General features: G+C 57.5%; 1 protein-coding gene across 4 annotated transcripts in view; it reads right to left on the bottom strand.

The window, feature by feature from the left end:
* Positions 1-25,807, bottom strand: part of YTHDC1 (YTH domain containing 1) — a 36,288-nt gene that overhangs the window by 2,167 nt on the left and 8,314 nt on the right. The window contains exons 2-16 of one of the 4 annotated variants that reach the window (XM_029073221.2): positions 22,579-22,680; positions 19,400-19,728; positions 18,824-19,250; positions 15,757-15,846; positions 15,120-15,173; positions 13,632-13,726; positions 10,930-11,038; positions 10,726-10,843; positions 8,034-8,118; positions 6,871-7,037; positions 3,900-3,982; positions 2,758-2,794; positions 2,623-2,686; positions 2,465-2,527; positions 809-943 (exon numbers count right to left, since the gene is read on the bottom strand). In XM_029073221.2, the coding sequence (XP_028929054.1) occupies positions 809-943; positions 2,465-2,527; positions 2,623-2,686; positions 2,758-2,794; positions 3,900-3,982; positions 6,871-7,037; positions 8,034-8,118; positions 10,726-10,843; positions 10,930-11,038; positions 13,632-13,726; positions 15,120-15,173; positions 15,757-15,846; positions 18,824-19,250; positions 19,400-19,728; positions 22,579-22,680 (1,958 nt within the window). The remainder of the gene's footprint in view (positions 1-808; positions 944-2,464; positions 2,528-2,622; positions 2,687-2,757; positions 2,795-3,899; positions 3,983-6,870; positions 7,038-8,033; positions 8,119-10,725; positions 10,844-10,929; positions 11,039-13,631; positions 13,727-15,119; positions 15,174-15,756; positions 15,847-18,823; positions 19,251-19,399; positions 19,729-22,578; positions 22,681-25,807) is intronic. The other 3 variants (XM_029073222.2, XM_039913221.1, XM_029073224.2) reach the window with 3 other exon arrangements.

The following is a 25,807-nucleotide window of genomic DNA, read 5'->3' as shown; positions in this document are numbered from 1 at the left end:
TCTTTTCAAGCGAACCACGGAACGGCTGAAGAGTCGTTCAATCGAGCCCTCTCGGCGGCGTCACCAACGCGGGCTTCTCCTGCAGGACTGGGCTCCGAAAGGCTCAACGGCACAGGAAGGACGGCCACGGGCTAAATCCCGAAGACGCACGACAACTCTGCCGCCCGCCCGGAGCAAGGCGTTCGATCTCCGACCTTTCGGCGCTAAGGAGGTGCCCCGGCCCCGCCGACCAAACCCACTCGGAATCATTATTCACCGGTGAACGGTCGTAGAAGCCACCGGATCGCGCCCTGCCGTGGACCCCTTTTTGGAGGGTGTCCAAGGGGAGGGCGGCTAGAAATCGGGAGGGGCCCTTTAACCCGCTCCGTTCTGGCTATTTGAAAGAAGCTCCGGTAGAGAGTTCGGGGACCACTTCATTTTTCCGGGCAACCCGCACAACAGAACTTGAGCGTGTCGGATAGACGGAGACGGAGCAGAGGAAGAATGACATCCCCCCTGCTCGACTGAGAGACGCGCCCCCGGGGGAGAAACCACTGCCAAAAAAACTGAGGGAGAGACTTCTTGGGGAGGAATTTTAGCGGGGCCGAAAAGAAAACCCAGTGGGGATATTAGGATTAAAGTATTCAGAGAGGGGAAAATTCACTCCCAGGCAAAGCCCGCAGAGAAAACAGCAGGTGGTCCGTGCCCCCCCCCCCCCCCCCCCCGGCCCCTCAAACCCCTCGGGGGCGGCTTCCTCCGAAGAATTCTCCGCCGTCCGCCCCCCCCGTCCCCCCCCCCCCCCGTCCCCCGGGACCCGGTGTGCACTTACTACTCGTTTGTCCCGGTATCTTGCTTCGTGGGGCACCGGGTGATGTCCAGAATAGGGGGGGTGGGCTTGAGGGGGCGGGGCATGGTGTTGATAGTAAGGGTGATGAGGAGGTTGTTCCATTCCCGGATACGGGGGCTAAAACGAAAACATTTTGAGTTTCAGTCAGTTGAAAGACAGTCACGCCAGATCCCTTGACTGCAACCAAATGGGGCTTCATCCAAAAAAGAAAGAGAAAAAGAAAAAAAAAAAAAAAAGAGGGGGGATGAGCACTCCGCCTTCTTCCAAAGCATACACTTAAATGGCGAGTGCGTCAAGACAGTGTTCACCTTCAGAGGGAAATCCTTTCCCCTTCCTCCCTTTGACATCGTTTTGAAGGGTGATCTCCCCACGGATCCAGCTTCGGGGGGGGGGGGGGGGGGGGGGGGGGGGGGGCGCGACTGAAAACAGCGACGAGACTCGGCTCAAAACGGCTGGAATCCGACGACACGAGGACGACGGACTGGGATTCCAATGGGCCGGATTCCTTTCGTCTGCCTCGGTTAGGAGATCTTTCTTCTCCCCCCCCAAACGTCCACCTTCACTAGCGGGCCGGGCGTACATTCGGCCGGCACCTCAGGCACCGGGTCCGGACGCCTTCCGGGACTGATCCGGACAACCACTGAGGGCGCGGAGGAAGAAACCGTGGCCGGATACGCCCGAGTCTTTATACATTACAAATGATTTAATCGTAATTTTTTTAATGGTATCTGCTGGGCACTCACTACGTGCCAAGGCACCGCTCTAAGCACCGAGGTAGACGGGAAGCAATCAGGTTGGACACTGTCCACGTCTCACGTGGGGTTCACGGGGCTTCACGGGTGCCGTAACCGAGGCAGAGAAGCTGAACGACTCGCCCGAGGCCACGCAAAAGATGAGCGGAGGAGCCGGGATCAGAACCCAGGTCCTTCCAGCTCCCAGGCCACGCTGCTTCGACGCCTCCCCCTGTAAGGCGGTCGGCTCGTTGAGGGCCGGGAACGTGTCTGCCGGTTCCGATGTGCTCTATTTTCCCAAGTGCCTGGAACAGCGCTCTGCACATCCGAAGTGCTCAATAAGCGGCGTGGCTTAGCGGCAAGGGCCCGGGCTCGGGAGTCAGAGGCCACGGGTTCTAATCCCGCCTGCGCCACCCGTCCGCTGCGTGACCCCGGGCGAGCCACGTAACTTCTCCGAGCCCCCGTTACCTCATCTGTAAAATGGCTATTAAGGCCCGCGTGGGACAACCTGACGACCACCTCTATCTACCCCAGTGCTTATACAACAGTGCTTGGCACATAATGATAATAATGATAATAAATACCACCGATGATAACGACAGCATCGGCCTCCCCGGCCTAGCCTCCTTTCAAATTGAGCTTTAGCACGAATGACGTACGGTCTCCTGCCCGCTGGACTCGCTCGTTCCGGTCAGGACCGTACCCGTCCTTGGCCCGGAACCGGCCAGAGGTGGAGGAGACGAATCCCTTAGAGGAACTGATTACCAAAAGCCCACGCGGCCCGGAAGGCGGATACGGTCCGGGAGCCGACGGCATCCGGGAAAGCGGGCGGAAACCCGAAACGCAATCGGCGGAGCAGTTTGGGCGAAATACTCCCGAGGGGAGCAAGGGCACAGACAATACCAACCATTCCCTGCCATGGCGGCGGCGGTCCCATGTTGTGAAATTCTCGCACGTAATCATTGTAGGACTGAAACGGAAGAGCGGAGTCAATATCCGGTAGAGCGCCCGCCGCGGCATCAGAAACTCGGTGCGGATCCCCCGTGAGAAATGCACAACACTTACCCCGTTTAAAAACACATCCCGGCGGACTCCTGAAAATCGTCTGTTGGGAATAAGATTGGTGAAACTAAATTCAGGTAATGCGTAAGCCAGTTCCCAGAATGAAGCGCAAAGGGAATCGAAACGAACCCAACTTACCTATCGACTTCTTGATACCGTGGATCCTTTATATACCCTGTTCAAATATCAAGTATTTCGGTAAATCAAGTTTAGAAAAGGCTGGCATAGCAAGATTCCTCTTACTAATCCTCTGCCGTCTCACTCCTTGCGGTGAAATCCCCACTACTCGCTCGGTGTCTAGTCTAGCTTCGACGGGTTCTCTGAGCTGCCCCGATCCTAGGCGGTAAATAAGACCGGTACGCATAACCTCTCCGGGCGAGGGGCAGCCTACGGAAACGCTGGTTCCGAAGGAGCTCTTGGGTGAGGATTCACAACGGGGTGAGAGAAACCACCGACCTCTCTCTCGTACGGGAGCTTGGGGTTTTAGAAAACAGAAGCACCGATAGCGTGCGCTCGCTCCGGGCGGGAACGCGCCTATCGTCGTCCCGTACTCTCTCAAGCCCTCGGTACGGCGCTCCGCACACGCTAAGTGCCGAACAGATACGAAGGGAGGAACAGAAAAGTCTACGCGGAGTACGGGATCGAACGTTCCAGGAGAAAAGCTGCGGCTCTGCGGCTGTACCCTAAGCCGAGCCGACTCAGAGCCGACCAAAGGCGAAGAGGACCGTTACGGTCGAGTACACGTCTCGTTACACCGGCCCCGGGATGCGTCCCTCTGGATCTCTCGTTGCCCCGACCGGCTCTCCAAAATCCGTCCCCAAGATTCCGTGTCCTACAGCTGACTACGCTGATTCAAATCTGGAGATCTTCAGAGCCCCCTACCAGACGTCAGAGCCTCCGCTAAACCTGGGAGACTACCCGATCTTCCAAAATTTGCAGCGAGTCCCACCTCGCTCCCCGCTCCAGAATACCCCCGGTTCGAAAACGTGGCCTAAAACAAGTAAACGGGGTGGCTCCATCAGCTCTCTTAACGTTGGGTTTCGTTCCTCATGACGCAAGACCATCCCCTCTAGCCCCTAAACTCCTCGCGGGCAAGGAACGAGTAGCCGCCCTGCTGCAGCGTGCTTGCTCAAGTGCTCGGTACGGTGCTCCGCACCTAGTAAGCGCCGGATAGATGCCACCGACTAAGACTCCCACTCTTAGAAGAGCTAGTCTCGTAAACGATATTAAGAAAAGAAAAAGAAAAAAGCATCGCATCTGCGTGATCGCGAGATATTAACCTGGTCTTTGGTGAAACTCAGGGGGATAGTCAATCCTCGGTTTCTTTCTGCTGTTATGAATATCATAATCTTCTGGTCGACGCCTACACAAATTAGACACATTAGACATTAAGAAGAAAACCGCAGGGAAAATGGCACAGCAGAACATCTGAATGAGAAGAAGCGCGACATCCGGCATCCCCCCCCCCCCCCCCCCCCCGCCCCCCGCTAGGGATCGCCTCTCCTGCTCCCGGCGGCCCCAAGCCAAGCCGACTAAACTCTCGGACTCTCGTCAGCTTCTCCGAGCTCCTCGGCTACCACCGCCAGCCAACCCGCCCTCCGATCTGACCGCCGGAACCGGCCGGGGCGAGTGGCCCACCGCTCCGCTCCCTTCCCGCGCCGGAAAGGGCGGCCGGCCCAGGGCGCGCCTCGACCCATTTTAGTTCCCGAAAAAGGGCGGCCCCCGACCCTGCGGCCCGCAGTCGCCTTTTCGCCCCCAACTCTCATGCCGCCGCATCCTGGCTTGCTTCCCCCCGCCCGGATGGCTTCGTCTGTCCGGATCAGAACTCTCCGCTTCACCCTCCGGGCCCGCCGACGCCGGGACGGGGTGGACGCGATCGCTCCGTTGCCCGGCAACGGAGCCCACGGCCTCACTGGCTCAACCGGGGTCCCCGATGTGAGATTCCGTCACCTCGGACTCGCGCTAAAAAGCCTCCCTTAACGGAACGGAACGGACGTTCCGGGAAACGCGTCGTCGCCCTCTCCGAGCGGCGGGGACGGACGGGCGCCGGCTCGGGAGGCAGACCCGCTCGCGGGCGGGGGCGCCTCGCGACAAACCCCGGCCCACGCTAGCGACTGACTGATGGGCTCGAGACGCGGCAGGGCCTCCGACGAGGCCGCAGGCACCACCTTACGCTGCTGCGGGACGTCCGGACTTCCGGACTGAACACACTTCCACTCTAGCTCCTACGTTAACCACTCTTCCTAACGGGGCATCGAGTCCGTGGATACGGCCCGCCGGGAGAAGATGCGCCGCATCGGGCCGGCGGGGACTGTTAATGAGAACTCAGTGGGGGGTGGGGGGTGGGGGGGGGGAGAGACATAAAAAAAAAAAAAGCAACCTCACACTCGGCATCCGAGATACAGTCCGATATTCCCGCGCCCGCGTCCGGGTAACCAAAGCAGTTAACAATATTCCAAACTCGTACTATTCGAGCCACAGAAGCTCTAGCACGCTCAGCGACGCTCCACCGTCCACCGGGGTGCTTCCTTTCATCCGGACTAGCTCCCCGTCCCGCGCCCCCGATCCCGACCTCAAACGGGAACCCGGGTCCGGTTTTCTTCGAGAGGACCCGCGCCTCGCCCGCCTCTCGCCGGCCCTCCCTCCGGCCGCCTCCCGCCCCCCGGCCCCGGCTTCCCGCCGACCGACCGAAGCAGTCGCATCCACGGCAGAGGAGGTGAAGAAGAGGAAAAGCTGGCGCAAAGGATAAACATACCGCTTTCTTGTAGTTTGGGGAGGGCATTTACGACCGGTATAAAACATGAGAGTGACACAGTTCACATAGCAGTCCAACTACTGACTTTTAGGCTGAGAGCCTCCGCCGTGAACGGCTCGGAGGCCCCGGCGGGCTGGAGGAGGTGTGGTGGAGTTAGAGGTATAGTTTGCAGTCCATTGCAAAACTGAGGTCAAAAAAACTTCACGGGTACATACTTTTATTGCACTGGAAACCTCTCAGCTTAAAACTTCCAAAGACATCTCGGTGCTCAGTCCTTCTGGGCCAAAGGTAAGGGGAGGGAGGGGCGGGGCAGGCAGCCGGGTTTCCCTCCTACCCGCTCCACGGAGCGGCCCGGATAAGCTCAAAGACACGGGGGAGGGGCTCCCGCCGGACCTCGGAACCTACCACCGGACGTCGCCACCCAAAGGAGACCGAACCACGGGTCTCGGCCCCTCAAACCCCACATCCGACAGTCTTTAGCGGGAAACGTTAGGTTTAGCCGAATGAGTGGAGGAGTGGGGCCGGGGGGAGAGGTGTTTTTGGCAGAAGGGCTTATATCAGTCCAATTCTGTAACCGGTCATCCCCCCTTTTCCTGGGAAACGCGCTTTAGTTCATAGAGCAGTGGTCAGTGACCGTGGCGATCCTCTAAAAGCACTTTTTTTTTTTTTTTTTTTTTTTTTAAAAAAAAAACCAGTCCACAGGTGCAGCCGGAAAGCTCGGAGACACAGACACAGCAACAGCCATTCTTTAGGGTTGTTGCCGGGTCTCCCAGGGCCACTCGCTCCCCTCTGCACAAGAACCTACTGCTTTCAGGAGCTCAGCCCGATGTGTGCGTTCAGCGGTTACACGTTAGACAATATCTGGCCACGGGGCGAACGCGTCCCCCGCTGATTTAATGGCAAACAGTCCCAATAAGGATCCTCTTGAAAAGCAAAATAAATTTAAAATATCGATCCTCAAAATGAGGTGTCATCTTCGGAAAAAAGGATTAGCGCTCCTTTATAAGAGTCCCATATCTGATAAGGCTTATCCAGAGACACACCTAGAAGAAAAGGCTCGGGACAAAACGTTAACACATTTTCGGCATTTAGACACTTCCTCTTCCTCCACCTAGCCTGAGATACGATTTCAACGAGCCTACCTCCCGGCACATTTACACACCGCTCGGTCTGGAAGCTAGTCTAAGCGGACACTCCTCATCGACTCCTCGGCCTTTATTTTCTGCATAAGGCAAGATCCCCATTTTCCTCTTGAAAAAAATGCCCGAGACTGGGAGTGACCTTGGGAAATCCTCAAGGAAGCCACAAACCAGTCCATGCGGCTTGATTTGAGGATTTGGTTTTTTTTTTTTCTCTCTCTCTCTCTCTCTCTCTCTCTCTCTCTCTCTCTCTCTCTCTCTCTTCTTGACCGCAGGGCAAAATTTTGGCGAATCTTATTCCTCCATCACGTTATTCTGACACGAGCGCCTATTATCAGTCCAAAGAACGTTTCTAACCTTCCCACATCCCGGACTGGGTCTCGGCGGGACGGACGTCCTCTTGAGCGGGGCTGAGAATGCAGTCTTCTCTTGTGACGCATTTTATGAATGACCTGATACAAGTCAATACTTTCATCGGGGGGGAATAGAAGGCAGAGCTGGGTCCCACATTCGAGTTCGATTTCCTGGAACGGGAAAGTCACGGTTTTACACGCGGGGAAAGGACGGGGCCGCGCCGCTGACGGATCTCTCCCCCCGGGGAGGATGGAGACGGGCCTCCGGGGGCCGGCCGGCTCGGTTGAGAGTCGCCCTTCGTGGCCGACGGGCTACCGTCGCGCCGGGCGCGGGCCGGCCTTCTGCGGCCGCCGCGTCGAGGGGCTGGCCCCCCGGCGTCTTGCTCGGCTCACCGCGCCGTCCGGGGCCGGGAGCCCTTTCCGGTCGTCGAAACCGGAGCCAACGGGGCCGAGAGCCGAGAGACAGAACGCCAAGGCCGGGGCCCCGCCGCCTACCAGCAGCAGGAACGATAAAGGCTTCCGCCGTGACACGGCGGATTCATCTACCGTCATGCGAAAATGGTCTAGCCGGCGAGCGGCGGGGCCCCGAGGACTTCCGGTGCGCTCGCTCGGCATTTATACGTCGATCTCTCTGTACTAAGCTTTGGCAACTTTTACGTACCGTAATTAGATCTCCTAGATCAAGTGGAGACAAGAGGCTCGGGTTTCGCCCTTTCGGATAAGGAAAAATCGTACACGTTAGCCGCCTCTTTGTCTTACCCTTTTTGAATTCATTTGGGCACGTCGGGTAATTCAAATGACAAACATGAACTCAGGATGGCCGAGCCACTGGAACTCGCAATCTTCAAAACGAACGGAACAACTCGATTCTTTCGGCCGGGTTTCTCCTTCTAAAAATATCCTTCCCAGAACTCACGGGCAATATACACATTTTGGCCAGTAGCCACGATGACGTTCAAGAGTCTAATCCAGAAAATGTCCCATTAGGTTCTTTATTCTAAGAGCTCATTCTTTATTTCACTCTCGGTTCAGACTCTTACAGCTGCTCTTCCCTTTAAAACAATGGCAACGAGGCCAACGGGAATGGATTTTTAAGGCGTCAAGTTGAACGGTGACCATTTCCGCTTTCTTCCCCCCACGACCCTCAGGAAATTAAAACTGACAAACCTGTCCGTCGCGCCCGATCTTCACTGGTTTGTGTTCATTCCAGGGATTGGTGAGGTGAGCGGATTTAGTGAAGGGCAACTCACGCCTAAATACGAAAGTATCATTTTTATTATTTCGCACACGGCACCAGCGGAAGACCTAGGACTAACGGTAGCGATAACAACGGTCACAACAATAATGATATTTCTTAAGCGCGTTCTATGAGCCGAGCACCGTTCTCAGCGCTGGGACAGACACGAGGCAGGCAGGTTGTCGCACGTGGGGCTACCCAGATGTAAAGAGTTCTAGCAGTAAGGACCCACCGCTCAGGACAGGGAAGAAAAAAGTAAGCACTCAAAAAATCCCACTGATGATAAAGGAGAAAAATCCAGTGCAAGAGAAACCAAAAACCCTTCATTATTTCAGTTCGAAAACACAAGAGGTGATTGCAATGTTCAGATTTTCTGTAACGTTCCACAACTGGAGGCATCCTCGCATTCGTACGCGGTCTTTAATTCTTACCGATCGCTCTGCGAGCCATAACCCGTTTTTCTTCTTCAAATTGCTTTTCAACACCGGACAAGGAAACGGTGTTTTAAAACGTAAAGGCTTTCAGTAGGTCCAGCCTGAAAGAGTTTTAAGACCAAGATCTCTCTCTCTCCTTCTTCGGGGTAAAATAAGAGGGGTTGGGAAGAACCTTAAATTTTTAAAAAAAAGCTAGCTGAATTTGCTCTCGAAAGGGTGGGGGAAAAAAAAAACGCGCACGCCTTGAAATAATAAATCGGGGTGCTTATTCTACAGTTAGGAACCAACTTCTCTGGGCCTCGGTTACCTCATCTGTAAAATGGGGATGAAGACTGTGAGCCCCACGTGGCACAACCCGATTACCTTGTATCCCCCCAGCGCTTAGAACGGTGCTTGGTACATAGTTAGCGTCTGACAAATACCATCATCATCATTATTATTATTACAAGCTTTAACGCTAAGCGTCCTGATGTACCTCCTCACTTGCGTAAGGCCGCCTGATTTTTACCTATCCTTGACATACAAAACCGGTATAAAGAAGGGCCACGGCCTGCAAGTCTTCAAAAATCACTACTAAATGTTGTAATAACGAGAGTATCAGCACCTGCCGTGTGCACAACGCTTGGGGGAAATTCTAAAAGAAGACACGGTCCCTTACACATAAGGACCTTACCAACTTTTGGGGACGACGGGACAAATTGTGCTCACAAGCAACGCCCCCCCCAAAACCCACTAATTTGCCAGCGGATACGTATCTTTCCACATTCTTCTGATTAAAAACCGCAGCGTTGCCACAGTTCTGTAGGAAGCCTCATACTGAGAAAACACAGCCACTGTCTGATGTTCCACAGGCGAGTGAATGAGGGAAGGAAACAATCCCCTCTACTGCAAATAATTCCCTACCCTCCAACGAACCCGACAGTTTCAATTTCCTTCCTTACCGAATCTTTAATCGGAGAAAGCCACCGAGGGGGAAACTGACTTGATTCTTGCCTCCTCTGCTAGTCCAGGGTGTTCACTGGAAGGGCAACTGAACCGGGGGCGGAGGGGAGCCGGCATCTCTCGGGCAATAGGAAACTGCAAATAAGGTACTCTGGGGCCTGTGCTTACGCTCGCCGGCTAATTCGTGCTAGTTCTGTTTTCTCCTTTAGATGAAAAATCGCCCCGTACAGTGAGCGGGTCCAGCATCCTGCTCGAGACGGAGGGGCCACATCCTCACAGGAGGAAGCAGTGCTTTTCCCTCCCCTAACTTAAAAAAACCCCCACAGAAACCAATTCAGACTTCCAATATTTCTTCTGGCATAAGAATCGGACCTCTAAAATGGGGTACAGGGAAACGGCTGCAAGTCTGAGCTGGGGATGACAGGCTCTCACACGTGTCCTGTTTGGCAAGGAGTCCGGGGACCCCAGACCTCGATCACGCTCCCTCACTGCACTAGGCACCAAGTTGATGGCGGGGGGGGGGGGGGGGGGGGGCATTTAACTTCACTACATTCATTCTTTTCCTCCCCAAAAACCTCTTCCAAAATGACGCCCCACAGATCCAGAGTGTAAATATCCCAATTGCCAGTTAACGGTACTTGGCCTATCGTGTCTTCTTCCACTGTACTCCCCTAAATGCTTAGTGCAGTGCTCTGTACCAGAAGGTGCTCCACAAATACTCCCGACTGTATGTATGTTTTCCCACCCAGATGGGAATACGGGGGACAGGGGAGATTCAAAACTTTATCTGTTTCTCTTCGAAAGTCTGGGTTTTGTGATCAGCCCCGTGGGGCATGGGGGGGGGGGGATATCCGTTTTCTGGTTCCCGCTGCTTGTTCTCAGAGGTGTATTTCCAACTCAAAGTTAGCTTCACGGATTTGGGTCCACAGATCGACGAGCGGCAGGTAACTCACACGAGGCCTCACCAAAACTCCCCTGTGGACGGAGGGCTCCGAGAGGGCAAGACCGTCACGTCTCTGGGCAACCGCCGGGCAAGCTAACCGGGGAGAAGGAGCTTTAACTTCAAGAGGGGAGTTAAACTTTTGTTCCTTTCCACCTGGGTTGACCTCTCTCCTCCAAGACTGTTCCTAATGCCGACCCAAAGAACCGGCAGCTCACTTCCTGATTCCGGGCACCGGGCCCAGAGTCCGGATGGTGAACGTAAAGGCGTATTTGCATTTTCAGGGCGAGCGGGGATCTGATTCACCTGCAGATCCAGTCGATTTTAAAGACACCTCCGAGCATTTTGGCATTCATTCCGGCAGGCAGAACCCAGTGTATAGGAGACCCTCCGTGGTGCGATTCTGATGACAGTCTTGCAAATCCTAAGAAAAATCGAAAATACCCTCGTGACGCGGTCTCGGCTCCCAGAGGACGGGTAGTTCCCACCTGCCGGGAGTCATTCCCTTACCTTGAAATTTTCCACTCTCTCTCACGGAAAATATTAATATAACACTCCTTGCCGATCGGAATGCCGCATTCAACTTCTTCTCGTTTACCGGCAGCGTGGACCACACACCCTTTCAAAATAACGGAAAGGACGGCCAAGCGTTATTCATTCCCCGTCTTTTAATTCACGGCCCGTAAGGGACGAGAGCAGGGCTACGGATTTTGCAGAGACGCCGAGGGTCGTTCAACTGGGGTCTGGATTCAGAACTAGCCTTCTGAAAGCAGAGAGAGATGGACGCCTCAGGGGGAGCGACCAGACTGCGACGCAAAGATAGCTTCGAAGTTCAGGAAAACACGGAGAGACTATTACAGTTGAAGCTGAATTATTTTCACGTTAGACGCGGCCCAGTCGGGTATACCCTTGCACATTAACACTGTACACTGTACAGAGTGGCAGCTCGGTGCGTCTGTCTATTGCTTTACCGCACTCTTCCGAACGCTCAGCATCGCCCTTTCCACACAGCAAGCACTCATATCCAGGACTGCCTCGGCTAAACCAGGACATGACGTCGGGTTTCACCGACGGCTTTAAGGGGCCGTACAATTCGCCGCATTAGCTGATCGGCGGTTTGGCCCGATTCGCTTTCGGCGCAGCCTCCCGTCTTCTGCGATCTGCTTTTGAGAAGCGATCAAATGCAGCAAAGCCCGATTTGGATTACTCTCACCTCAAGACACAAAAAGGGCAATAATCTTCCAGAAGACAAGTGACAGGTCTCAGGGGATAAGACGCAACGTGGCTGACGCTCAGAACCGTAAACGATACACGGATTCGCCTGCCGGGTGAAAAAGATCTCCAGTCCTCCCACCTTCGGTGCTCTTCTCATCCACTATCTCCCAAAACACTCCTCTTTAAGTAGCACTGACTTCTGAATACATTGTTGGAATCTTTTGAAAGCGGTTTCTGCCTTCGGTTTCTTTGAATTCCCAAAAGATGGACAGAGGAATGTCTGTTTCCTGGGAATTCCATTATTCCGGGGCATCCCAGGAAAGACCTCAAGTAAGAAGAGTGCGTGTGTGCAGAGAACAGCGAGGGCGAAGGAAACAACAGGAATGGCGTTCCAGGGTCTGAGGGCAACCTCGATTCCTGACTTCGGCACGACTTGGCCACCTGTTCTGCCACAGGCGGTCTGGAGGTCTGGGCGGGACGGTTTCACGCCTCTGGCCCCACTCACGTCTTCCCCCTCCCACGCTTGTTCTGGCCACCTCCCTCTCCCCGCAGAGGAACGCTCACCCGAAGCGGGAAGCGGGACGAAGAGCCGAGCAGGCATCACGAGAAAACTAGTTCTAGCGGCCTCAAAGACAACTACGGCTTGCGACGGCGGCACCTCCCACCCGCCCCGGGCCTCCCGGCGCTTCCATTTTGACTGCCGTAACAGCCGTCCTCCCTCCGGAGCTCGGAAATGCTTCAGGAGGGCCCGCGGGCCGTCTCTGCCGTACGCCCGGGGTGGATTCTCCCCCCGCTGCCTCCAGTGGGTCCCGGCCGATCGGAGCTGGGAGATGCCAGCCGGGGCCTCGTCCCGGGACACCACTCCTCGGTTCACGGGCGGCCGCCGAAAGGCCTTCTCGGGCCCGTCGCACCCTCCACCTCAATTTGACAGACGGCCCCGCGATTCAGGAAGCGGCTTGGCCGTCACGGGCGGGAGTGATGGGAGTCCCCCCCGCCCACCGCCAACGGAAACGGGAGGCGCCTCCTCTTACCCTCGGCAGCAGAAGCCTTTTTCCCCTCCCTCCGACTACCGACGCCAGCCCCTAACGCGAAGAACTCGGACCGTCGGGAAAAGGCACGGCGCGGAGACCCGACGATCCAACGCCGTGCTCCCTTGATGCTCCCAACGGCTTGGAATCAACGGAAGACTATAACTAGAACGAATTATCTCTTTTTATCAACGCCCGTTTTCTCCCTCGGGACGGTTAGCTCGTACGGGTAGGGACCGTTGCCCGCCAACTCTCATGTCGTATTCTCCCGAGTGTTCGGTACAGCGCTCCGTACCAAGCGTTCCATAAATTCCGATTCATTAATCGATGGACGCTGATTCTTTTCGAACAGGCCAAGCGGCACGGAGGGATCCGGGCGCGAATACGGTCTAGTTCCTGAAAACCCGACTGCCTATCAGGATGGGCCTGAAAGGGGGCCTTTAGACCTCGTCTCTTCTTCCGTCACCCTTTCTACATTACGCTTCCAAAATACGGCTTCTCTGCAGGAATCTTCAGTTGTTCGAGCCTTCCTAAAATATACATTAGCCATACTTAATGGGCCCACTCTTAGCATGAAAAATGATCTGCTTCCACAGACTACTATTTGTCTTTGGAGTGAATCCAGATGTTTTTCATAAAGTTCCCAACTCTCTACAGTGTAATATCTTACACAGATTCGTTGAAGTGAGACCTTGTGCTCCTTAAAGAAAAAAAAACAAAAAAAAACGTAGGCTACTGTAATTTTAAAATCATACACGATTAAAGCTGTAGATTTTCTCGGAAAAAAACACCTTATAGACGGAGTATTGATTAGCATCCTGGATGATACCCTATTTTCAATCTTCAGTGATAATTTAAGATGTTTATTCCCAGTTCCCATTACGTGGTCTCCTAAACCTAGGGCCCGAAGTCGAACCTCACCTACGTTCTCGAGATTAAAGATTCATTTTAACCAAACTGTTCTCCTACCTTGGCTTTGGCAAGAGACACATTTTCATGGTTGTTACTCTTTATGAGGAAAAATCTTGCATCCTGGAGGACATATTTAAGTTTACTGGTTTGATCTGAAAAAAGAAATCCCAAATGGATTAAAGTTAAATCACCAGCCCACTGAGATCCTCGCCCTCCTGTCCCCAGGTAAAACATATATACGTACATACACACATTTTTTAAAAAACAGTTCAATCACCCACTCAAATCTCGATTCTAGGCAACAGAAAGAAAAAAAAGCACAATGCCAAGCTGAAGACAAATCAAGAGCAATTTCATACAAAAGCCGATGCAACCCAGTGATGTTCCAATATAGAAATATCCGGTCTCCCTTCAATAGCTCACAGGCGTCAGAATAACTTGTTTCAATGCTTCTGCTTTTTTTTTTTTTTACGGCATTTAACGAAGCACTTGCTACGTGCCAGGCACTGAGCTAAGCGCCGAGCTAAACCCATGCCGATCAGGTTGGACACAATCCACGGCCCACTTGGGGCTCAGAGCCTTAACCCCCGTTTTACAGAGGAGGGAACTGAGGCCCAGGAAAGTCCAATGTCACTCAACACCTAAGTGGCGGAGCAGGGGCGAAAACCCAGGACCGTGCTTTCTACTAGGTCACAACGCTTCCCCATAAAACACACACTCTCTCTCTAAATATATATATATATATATATATATATATGTACTCAGAGAAATACGCACAGGTTCACGTATAGCTCTGCATGTACATCTGTCTACGCGTAGACAGATGAATACAGCCGGACTGAAAGCTCCTCCTCTGGAATGGAAGCTCCTTGAGAGCAGGGAGCGTGCCTACCAACTCTTCTGTATTGTAATAATGACGACGTCGGTATCTGTTAAGCGCTTACTATGCGCAGAGCACCGTTCTAAGCGCTGGGGGAGATAGAGGGGAATCGGGTCGTCCCACGTGAGGCTCACGGGCAACCCCCGTTTTCCAGATGAGGGAACCGAGGCACCGAGAAGTGAGGCGACTCGCCCACGGTCCCACAGCTGACAAGCGGCAGAGCCGGGAGTCGAACTCATGACCTCGGACTCCGAAGCCCGGGCTCTTTCCGCCGAGCCACGCCGCTTCCCAACCACCTGGTACGATCGATCAGTGGCACTGATCGCACGCTTACTGCGCACGGGAGAGTAGAGAACAACAGAACTGGCAGACCCGTCCCCCGCCCACAAGGAGCTCGGAGTGCTCGGCACGCTGTGAGCACTCAGGTACCACGGGCGGAGCGCTCCACCTCCGTAAGAGACTTCACGCAAACGCACCCCGGCAACCCGACGCCCACCGAGAACCCCGCGACGCTGGGCCGCGATTCCGGATTTCAGGCCCAAAGCGTTTCCGTCGCTACGTTGGAACATGACCGGGTTCCGGACCTCCGCGGCCGGGGGCCTACCGGGCAACACGGCCATTTACGCTGCGGCATGCATTAAAGAGTTGTCAAATTGAAATGATACCTTTTCGGACAGCACGAACGGAAGATGATAATTTCTCATGCTTCTTTTCTGAACCTGCATTTAGCCAAAGTACATTTGTTCAGATTGAGCCTTAGGAAATAAGATACAGTTTCTACAGCCTCGTCACGTATTATTCGCACCCATGACAAATTTCCCTCCCTGGCGCACACCCGCAGGCCCCCGCCCCCCAAAACTACTGCTCAATGTGCGTGACTGTTTTGCTTTTTTAGGTCGGTATGGATTTTGGTTGGTTTTTGTTTTTTTGTTTTCTATCGTTTTGGGTGGTTTTGGTTTTTTTCACGTTTACATTCGTACGGTTTCCCCACTCAGAAAACTAGTCACTGAATCATCATCTTCCAAAAGGAAAAAAAAAAAAAAAAGGTGAAAATTCCACTTAAGCAATAACGGAACGGCATCAAAATAACGGAAGAAAAAGCTTAGACTCTCTCAGAATCGTCACACCGAACATGCCGAAAATCGATACTGATCGACAGTTGCCACCCCGGGCTCGACCGCAGCCTCCGCAACACGGGGTGGGTTCCGAGAGCCCGCTGTAGTCTCACCCCCCCAGCTCCCACCCTGATCACAGAGTCGTGCAACCCGGCCTAATCGGGGCGAGGAAGAGAGGGACGGATACCTGCATAGGATTCGGACGCAGAGCTTCCGCTTCTATCGAAAACAATCGGAGAAATGCCTCTAGCTCTCTTCCTCTCCTTCTTTTTCTCATCTAAAAAAAAAAAAAAAAAAGCCAAAAGAAACAGAAACTAAAATGCCGTTCCTCCTGGCAGAGACGCCGCCGAGGACACGGACTCTCAGGGGAAAGGGAAGACACTCTGTGTCGGACGTAGCCGTCGCCAGCCCTCAGTCGGAAGGCGGGGTTCGAACCCCTTCCCCGGATCCCGACACCTCCCTCCTCCACCTCTCACCCAAGCAGCGCTGCCGTTTCGCGTAATTACAGTTGGCGGTAGAAACAAAACGGAAACCTCCCACTCCCCGCCCCGCCCCTCCAAAAAAATCACAATCGCGTGAGGGTATCCTCGCTGTTCCCCGTGGGAAATCGGGGCAAGCTGATTCACCCAAAGGGTTACCAGAACTCCTTTTTAAGGCAGTCTTCCCACCCAGTAACCAAACGTGCAACTGGGGTACTGCCCGCCGAGCGTCCGGCACCGCCTTCCGAGGCGCTAAGACTCATTCATTCAATCGCATTTACCGAGCGCTTACGGCGCGCAGAGCACGGTACCGACCGCTTGGGAGGGTACGATACAGACGACGCGTTCCCCGCCCGCGACGAGCTCGCGGACGGCACCGAAAACAGGGCCGAGAGTGGAGTTTTCCGTTTCCGTGGGCTGCCGTGACCGGCGAGGGACTGGAGCTGGACCGCAAGCTGCCGACGGGAAGCGGGCCTACCGGCTCCGCTCTCCGAAGTGGTCGGTACGGCGCTCCGCCCACGGTACGCCCTCGATAAACCCCGCCGTCCGATTAGAAGCCGGCCTCCCCCCTCCACCTCGCCGTGCTAACCGCCGCCCGCTCGGCCGTCACCCGGCTGATACAGCCGCCTCGAGCCGATCCCGCTCGCCCCTCCGATTCTCCGTTCCTCTCGGCCCCTCGCCTTCGGCTCCGCTAGCCACCTCCGACGACTCCGAGGGCGAACCGAAATCTCGTTCGCCCGGAAAGCGATCCAGGGCGGGGCCCGGGCTACGGACGCGGCTGCGCCGCGGACCGTCCGACGGTTACTTTCCGCTTCCCGCTGACTTGCCTCACATCACTTCTGCTCCGCTGGGTCTAGGGCCCTTCTCGATCCCCACGTCCCCCGAACGTGATTCCCTCCGCCCGCCGCCCGCCGCGGCCAGCCCCTCTTCCGGCACAAAAATGGCAAAACAATGGGAAGGAGGGGCGCGGCGAGGGGTCCCGCCCCCCCCCCCTCCCCGCCCCGCCCGGCTCGAGTCCCTCTGGATCCTCTACGGGCCGAGCCCGGCGAGGGAGCCGTGGCGCCTCTCGTCGCCACGGCGGCCCGTCGTCCCTCGAGCCCAGAGGCGTGAGGCCTCTCCGGCGGCTCGGGAGCTCGCGTCCGGGACCGAGGGCGCTGACCACCCCGTCTCGGGGGAACCTCGGGAGTCGGGTCGAGGACCTCACCGGGGCCGTTACGTCGGCCCGTTCCACCGACCGAGCCAAAGGAATCTGCCGCTGCGGTCGCTGAGCTCGCCCCCTGTATCGAGAGTTCCTCTTCCCGGTGGTTAATTAATCGCTTAAAAAGAAAACCCAAAGAAAATCAACCCCCTCCAAGACGGTCAGACCATCAGCTCCCGGGACGGGGAATCTGAAAGAGCTCCACCGCGACGGCCCAACGGACCGTCCCGCCGACCGGAGCGATCTTCCGCGGAGAGGAACGGAGTGATCCGAGCTCGGGTCGTTCCCCGACGGATCCCCCGGTTCCTCTGCAAGATGGGAACGGAGAAGGGAAACCCGGAGAGAGCGAGCGAAACGGTACGAACTCCTGGGGCGTGACGCCGCCGGGCTGACTTCCCTCCGCGGCGGCTGGCGCGTTTCGATCCCCATCTGCCATCCCTTCGCCGCGGGGCTCCGCGGCCCACGGCTCCGAGCGGCGACCGTCCGGTTGAGTTCCCGAGGTGCGGCTTTGGGGGGGGGGGGGGGGGGGCCAGAGATCGGAAAGCGGAGTCTCCGTTTCGGGGTTCGCGCCCGCCGGCCGGGCTCCCCCGACTCGAGGGAGCGGAGGACGATCCGGGAACTCGTTCCGTCGAGCGGCTCCGGGCAGCCGGCCTGACTGGACGGAGACCCGCCCGCCGGGCCGCATCGAGCCGTCCGGGGAGTCACTCCCTCCTCCGGGCCAGTCGGCCTCCGAGATGACGGACGTGATCCCGCGGGGGACAAGAGGCCCTCTACGCGCGGGACCGACAGGTCGGAGGTCCGAGTCCAGCCCTCGGTCAGCCGAGTTCGCCCAGGCAGGCGATCGTCGAAACGGTTCCTCAAATAACCGACTGTCTCAGCGTCCAAAGCGGCCACGCCGCGAGCGGCTTCCGGGCCGGGACCGATTCTCGGCCGAACGCGACAGCGTCTTCCGGCGCGCCGGAGACCCGGCCGCTCGAGTCTCTCCCCCGTAACGCCAGAGAGCTGTCGGCGAGCCGCGGGGGACGGTCGGCGCCGTCACGACCGCGGCGCCCGGGACGGACCGGCGCCGGGGGGGGGGGCGCCGCGAGCGCCGCTCCAGCGGGGCTCCCGGTCGAGGCGGGGGCAGGAGACGCCCCGCCGCGGAAGCCGAGGGAGCGGGGAGTCGGGCGACTTGCCCGAGGTCACACGGGCAGGAGAGCGGCGCAGCCGGGGTCGGACCCCGGGCTCGACTCCCGGGCCCCCGCCCCGGGACCCGCCGCTTCCGCGGGCGGTACGCTGGAAAGGAGGCCCTCCGACGGAGGCTCGTCCGCAGGCCGGCGCGTCCGCCGCGTAGACGTCCACCTACGGCGTCCCTCCGCGGAACCCGCGGGACGACCGTCGGTCCAGCCCCCGCCCCTCCGATCCCGCCCCCCGCCCGCCTCGGACGGGCCGCCTCGGGGCCCCGTCGGCCCGGACCGCCGGCGCCCCGCCGTCCTCGACCGGGGGCGGGCCCCCTCCCGCCGAGAGCCGCCCCCCGCCCCCTCCCCGCGACCCCCACCGGAGCGACCCTGCCACCGGATGGGATTCGGGAGGTCTACCTGATGCGTCGGAGCCCGAGCCGGAGCGGACCGACCCGTCGGTGAAGGACACCGACTCCGAGTCCGAATCGCTGGCCTCGCTGCGCGTGTCGTAGTCGTGGCCCTCTTTCTGGTCTCGCTCGTCCTGTTCGTACTCCTCCTCTTCCTCCTCCTCCTCCTCCTCCTCCTCCTCCCCTTCGTCGTCGTCCTCCTCCTCCTCCTCCTCGCCGTCCTCTTCCGCCTCTTCGTCTTCCTCGCCGTCGTCGTCGTCCTCCTCCTCCTCGTCCTCTTCCAGGCCCTCCTCCTCGTTGTCGGTGTCGTTGCCCCGCTCGTCGGAGGAGCCGCTGCTGGCCGACTCGCGGTCCGACCCGAACTCCTCCGAGTTCGCCTCTTCTTTAGAGGAGTGACTGGACCGGCTCGGACGTCGGTCCGCGTCGGGCCTGATTCTCTGATGTTTAAAGAGAAAGGGAATCAGCGGTGACACGACAACACAACACCGTCCGGATGCATTAACGGGGCCACTCGACGCCCGGGGGCCTCGGGAAAGCCTCGGAGGGCGGCGCTCGCTTTGGAGACGGGCGAGAGAAGGCGTACTACCTCGGGCCCGTCCGGCGTCGGGGGCTTGGCTCGCCGCTCGGGATCCCTTTTCCGGGCGCAGGTCTTTTCGGGCTGCCCCTTGTACGGCTCCCTGGCGCCGGCGCTCGACAGACGGCCCTTCCGGTCGCCCTCCGGGCGCTTGGTCCTCTCCGCCCGCTGGTACTCCTCGGCTTTGTACTCCGGGCCCGCTTTGCCTTTGGTGCCGACGAGTCTCTTGTTGTTGCTCGCCGCCGAGCTGGCCGGCTTGGGCCCCGGCGGCCTCGGGTGCGCCGACGGCTTGGGACGCTTGCTCTCGGTGCTCTCGAGCCGCTCGCTTTTTCTCTTTGAGCCTTAAAGAGAGAATTTTGCAGAGGTGAGACCCTTTTCAACGCGAGGCTCGGATCCTCTCCGCGGCGGGGCGACACCCGACAGAGAGAGGGCTGTTCTGGTGGCAGAAACGGGGCGGTGGTATCCTCTAACGGGGCACGCCGCTTGGAAACTATTATTATCTAGCACACGGCACGCAGGGCGTCTTCTAAATGTATTTATGGTTGCCCGTAAACTCGTCTCCGTTCGAAGACCTCCTTTCCGGAGCGTAGCGTGCATACGGTTTTCTAGCGTTGAGTGCACGTGTGTGAATATATATATATATATATATATATATGTATACACGTGTGTGTTAGTGATCATAATAAACGTATTCTTTAAGCGCTTGCCACGTGCCAGACACCGTACTGAGCGCCGGAGTGGACACAAGGTGATCAGGTGGGACACGGTCCCCGTCCCACACAGGGTCCACGGTCTCCATCGCCGTCGCCGGACGAGGTGACGGGCACGGAGAAGCCAAGCGACTCGCCCGGGGCCACGGCGCAGACGGGCGACAGGGCGGGGATTAGAACCCAGGTCCCCTAACCGCCGGGCCGCTGCTCTTTCCGCTAGGCCGCGCCGCTTCCCGGTACTAACTAAACACCGGTCACCTTGTTCCGCGACTCACCTGTACGGTTCGGCGACGGACTTGCCTCCGGTGACAAAGTTCGGGCCGAGGACGCGGAATTTTAGCTAGCGGACGGATCTCCACCGGCCCGCCCCGGGAGGTTAGGGAGCTCAAAGGAACGGACGGAAGCCGTCGGCAAACAGGTCTCCCCGCTCGGCGCTCCCGCCCGTGACGCCCGGGCCCCTCGGGCTCGGGAGTCGGGCGCGCGCCGGCCGGAAGACGGCGCGGCTCCCCGGGGTCCCCGGGGTAGGGGCGGAGGCCTCCCTGACCAGGCCGGGTGAGGCGGGAGGAGCTCCGAGGGCCCTCTGAGGCCCGATCCCCGGCCTCGCTTGCTCCGCCGCCGTCCCCGGGATCCCCTACTCTGTGCCTCCCCTACTCTGTCTCCGGGGGGGGTCGCCGACGGCCACGGACTCGCCGGCGGGGCTCCCCCCCCCCCGAGGCTGCGAGGAGGCGAGGCCGGCCAACGCGGAGCCGACGGAGGAAAGGTCTTCCGGGAAGGCGGCCGCCCGCCCCGGAACTCCCGCCCCGAGAGGGTGACCTCCGCCTCTCTTCCGCCGGGCTTCGACGCGCCGACGTGCACCGCGGAAGGGACGTCTCCGCCGCGAGGGCGGGAACCGACCGCCCCCGGGGCCGCTCGGGCATCTCCCTCCCCGGGCGCCGAGCGAGGGCGGACCGGGGCCCGGCCCGCGAGGGCTCTCCGTCCCGGAGCGTGAGCCGGGCGGCTCCGGGCGGGCGGGCGCTCGGGGCAACTCGGCGCTTCGCCGTCCCGGGAGAACGCGGCGGGATCGGGAGCCCCCGGGAGACGGCGAGATGGGACGTCGCCTGCCGCCTTCGAGATTCTACGCTCGGGTGCGATGATAGAAGTGGCATTCCTTAAGCGCTCGCTACGTGCCACGCACCGTTCTAAGCGCTAGGGTAGATACAAGCGGCGTGGCTCAGTGGAAAGGGCCCGGGCTTTGGAGTCGGAGGTCACGGGTTCGAATCCCAGCTCTACCACTTGTCGGCTGCGTGACTGTGGGCGGGTCACTTCGCTTCTCTGGGCCTCGGTTCCCTCCTCTGTCAAACGGGGATGAAGACCGCGAGCCCCACGTGGGACGGCCCGATTCCCCCGCGTCTACCCCGGCGCTCGGAACGGCGCTCGGCACATAGGGGGCGCTTAAGGGATACCAACACTATTATTACACGAGGTGAGCTGATCGTCCCACGTGGGGCGCACGGTCTAAATCCCCGTCTGACAGATGAGGTGACCGAGGCACAGAGAAGTTACGTGGCTTGCCCAAGGTCACGCAGCCGACAGCGGCGGAGGCGGAATTAGAACCCACATCCTCTGGCTCCCAAGCCCGTGCCCTCTCCGCTAAGCCACGCTGCGTCTCGTGCCTAAGGACCCCTCGGATTTGGGGAGGGCGGCGGAAGAGGCGGGGCGGGGGGGAGAGGACAGGGAGGGGGACGGCTACCTCTGTGGAGGGAAACCCGAGGACCGGGTGACCGGGTCCCTCTCCTCGAGCCCTCTCGGCGACCCCTCGGGCTCCGGGGCGGGCCCGCTCGGAGACCATCCTTTAGACCTTCTCCGACCCCACCGGCGGTGGCGGGGAGGACGGGAAAGCCATCTCTGTTCTTTAAGAGCTGGCCACCCGGTAGAGAGTCCGGAAGCCCCCCATCTCAGGCTGGGGATCGGTACCCGCTTGGGGCGCCAGGCGATCGGGGGCAGAGAGCTCGGCCGGGGCCCCGGGGGGGCGGCACCCGAGGCCGCCGTCGGAGAGTCCGCGGCCCCGCTCACCGGCAGCAGAGCCCGAGCCAACGTCCGCCGCCTCCGAGGGCAAGAACAGCTTCACTTGCCATTCCCAGACGGTCCCCGGGTACTGGGGGAAGGGATCACGATAATAATAATAATAATAATAACAGTGGCATTTTTTAGGCACTTACTGGGTGCCAGGCGCCGTTCTGAGCACCGGAGGAGATACAGGCCCATCGGGGGGGGGGGGGGGACGGACGGACAAAGTCCCCGTCCCACTTGGGGTTCCCAGTCTCGATCCCCATTCTACAGGTGACGGAACCGAGGCTCAGAGAAGTGAAGCGGACTTCAATTAGAATCCAGGTCCTTCCGACTCCCGGGCCCGTGCTCAATCCACTAGACCTTCGAGTCGCAACTCTCCCTCTCTGCCGTTCCCCTTTCCTCCCCCCCCCCCCCCGCTTTTCTACGACATACCCTTTTTCTCATTTTTATCTTGTTCGCTTTCAGGGTTATAAAGTTCATCATCTTGGTCGGGAACTTCAGTCAAAATGTCATCCAGGACATTAAGTTCTCCATCTGAAAACAAAAGAGAAGAGAAACGGGAGAAAGGCATCAGTGCTGCCGTTTTTATGTTTATCGCCGCTGGAATGCTGAGCGCTTACAGCGTGCGAAGCCCCGCAGCTAAGCAAGCTCTCTTTAGGACCGATATTTTTCAATATTATTTTCAAGCTGAGAGAGCTCGTAGAAGCTCGAAGAAACTCCGCGTCACTCGTGCGGCCGACGTGTCTTCCCCTCCAAAATACTTGGAAAATGTTATACGGTCGCCATTGCGGAGTCTCCCGCCCGTGCGGACAACTCAGTCGGACCAGCTCGCTGTTTTCGGAGAAAACGCTAGTCCGGTCGGCCTCGCCGAGATGCTTAAGAACAAACACCTCTCAGAATGGAATGTTAAAACTACCTAGACGGAAGCGTCGGGCGGAATTTACGATCACCACCTACATTGCGCGTCCGTCAAGGAGTACAGGGTGAGTTCCGGAATCACAATTAATCTCCAACTTTGAGAAATATATAAACCTGTGCTTTGCACCGATTCAAAAACCCACCGGTCTCTCAGGTGGGGAGTCTTCGAGAGAGACCAGGCCCCGGATCCAAACGGTCAGCCCCCTCACGATGCCACAATGCGACTTTCCTGAGAGAATCCGGTCACTCCTGTTAGCGACATACTTAAAAAACGTTTCTTCTTAAAAGTCAGTGTTATATACGGCAAGGGGAAAAGAGGAATGTTACGTTCCAAGTGAGAACCCATTTGCGGGCACCTGGTTGAACTTGTTTTCTACTCTCCCAAGGGCTCAATCCAGTGCTCTGCCCAAGAAAGCGCTCAAAAAATACCACTGATTTAACTCTGATCAACCGGGGGGGGGGGGGGTCCAGAAGTGATAGGAAGAGTCATCTTCTTACCTGGAAGGTACCTTTCTAAAAGTAAAAATCAAGTCACTAACCTGCCTTTCCTTCAATTTCCAACGCTAACCTCTCACGAGGCCGACTACATAATACTTTTCGATAACGGGCTTCAGGATCTGACGGCCCTTCTTCGGAGCCCAGCAGAAATGGTGTTTATTGAGGGCTCGTGGATGAAACGGGAAAGTACAGCAGAAATCGATCGACCGAAGGATTTACTGAGCGCTCACTTGCGCAGAGCGCCGTACTAAGCACTTGGAAGAATACAACAGAGTGGGAATACATGCTCCCTGCCCACGGAGGAGAAACGAGATGTCGCCAAGTCGTTATCGGGGCCTCCTGTTGAGAATGATCTATGGATCTCAATCTCGAAAGTAACCAAGAAATCAAACACCATTCTGCCATGATATAAAATGACGGACGGACCGTAGGTTGGATCAGGGAGTGGGACGATCGACCTCAAAAAAAAGTTAAGCACTCAGTCCGGCGCTCTGCCCAAGGCAGGTGCTCAAGACCGCACGCTCACCGTGGGCAGAGGACCTACCGACTCTGTCACTCTCCCAAGCGACTGGTACAGTGCTCTGCACACGGTAAGTGCTCAACAGATGCCACCGATTAATACCCGGGACGGATTAAAAGTCCGGTGGGCAAAGAAGCAAGCCGAGAGAGGCGGGATTGAAGTTTACAAAACCGTGAAGGCGGCGGACCCGTCGAGCCAGGAATTCTAGCGGTGTGGTCTAGCGGACAGAGCACGGGCCCGGGAGTCAGAGGGACCTGGGTTCTAATGCCGGCTCCGCCACTCGTCCGCTGGGTGACCTTGGGCAGATCGCTTCGCTCCTCAGTTCCCTCATCTGTAAAATGGGGGTTAAGACCGTGGGTGAGCGAGCCCCGTGGGGGACGGGGACCGTGTCCAAACCCTACTATCTTGTGTCTAACTCCATCGCTCAGGACAGTGCCTGGCAGATAGAAAGCGCTTAGCGAAAACCGTTACAGTTGTCAGCTGTGTGACCGTGGGCGAGTCACTTCACTTCTCTGTGCCTCAGGTGCCTCATCTGTCAAATGGGGATTAACTGTGAGCCTCGCGCGGGACCACCTGACTACCCCGTATCTCCCCCAGCGCCTCGAACCGCGCTCTGCACACAGTAAGCGCTTAACAAATGCCGTCATCATCATCATCATTTCGACGCAGGAACTTCCGTTCATCATCGCCCCGTGATTCGTCATTAACTCCTACAAAGGTGAATTGCCCGGAGAAAGGTGAAGACAGAAGAAGTTTTACCTACGCAGCAAGAACCCGGCAGAGTCTCATTCATTCCGTATTTGTTAGGCGCCGAACGGGAAGGGGACCGAGAGGGGACGGGCCTCAAGAGCAAGCAGGCCAGAAGTTAGGAACAAGATATTTAACAATGCTGTCGGTATTTGTTAAGCGCTTACTAGGTGCCGAGCACTGTTCTCACGCACTTTTAATCCCTATTTTCAGACGAGGGAACCGAGGCACGGAGAAGTGAAGTGACTCGCCCACGGTCACACAGCTGCCAGGTGGCAGAGCCGGGAGTCGAACTCGTGACCGCTGACTCCGAAGCCCGGGCTCCTTCCACCGAGCCACGCCGCTTCTCCAATTTACCGACAGAAAAACCACAGGAGAGCCCTGACGACTGAACGGAAAATGGAACCAACGCGTCCTAAGAGCTGTATTAAGAAGTCTCCGGGAAACGAAACGGGGGGCAGCTATCGTGCCGCCATAACCTACCGGCCAAGCTTAATCGTTTGAGAAAAATCCTCGTTCTCACCATCGAATGATGATAATGCCGGTACCTGTTGAGCGCTTACTACGTGCCAAGCACTGTTCCAAGCGCCGGGGGAGATACGGGGGTCATCAGATTCTCCCACGTGAGCCTCACGGTTATTTTCCAGATGAGGTAACTGAGGCCCGGAGAAGCGAAGTGACTCGCCCCCGGTCACCCGGCTGACGGGTGGCAGAGCCGCGATCCGAACTCATGACCGCCGACTCCCAAGCCCGGGCTCCTGCCACTGAGCCACGCTGCTTCTCCGCATCGAATCCGATCACGGGAGTCTTCACTCTTCTCCACCTTACCCTCCTTCCCCCAAGCACTTTGCCACTCATTCCTCCCCCACGGCACTTAGGGACGTATTTTTGTCCTCCGCTACTTCCATCTGTCATTTATTTTAACGGCCGTCTCCCCGGCTGGGCCGGATTTTAAGCTCCTCGAGGGCGGGGATCAAG

The sequence above is a fragment of the Ornithorhynchus anatinus genome, chromosome 10 (genome assembly GCF_004115215.2).
Source record: "Ornithorhynchus anatinus isolate Pmale09 chromosome 10, mOrnAna1.pri.v4, whole genome shotgun sequence".
NCBI classification, from domain to species: domain Eukaryota; kingdom Metazoa; phylum Chordata; class Mammalia; order Monotremata; family Ornithorhynchidae; genus Ornithorhynchus; species Ornithorhynchus anatinus.
This window is presented reverse-complemented; position numbering and strand designations above follow the sequence as displayed.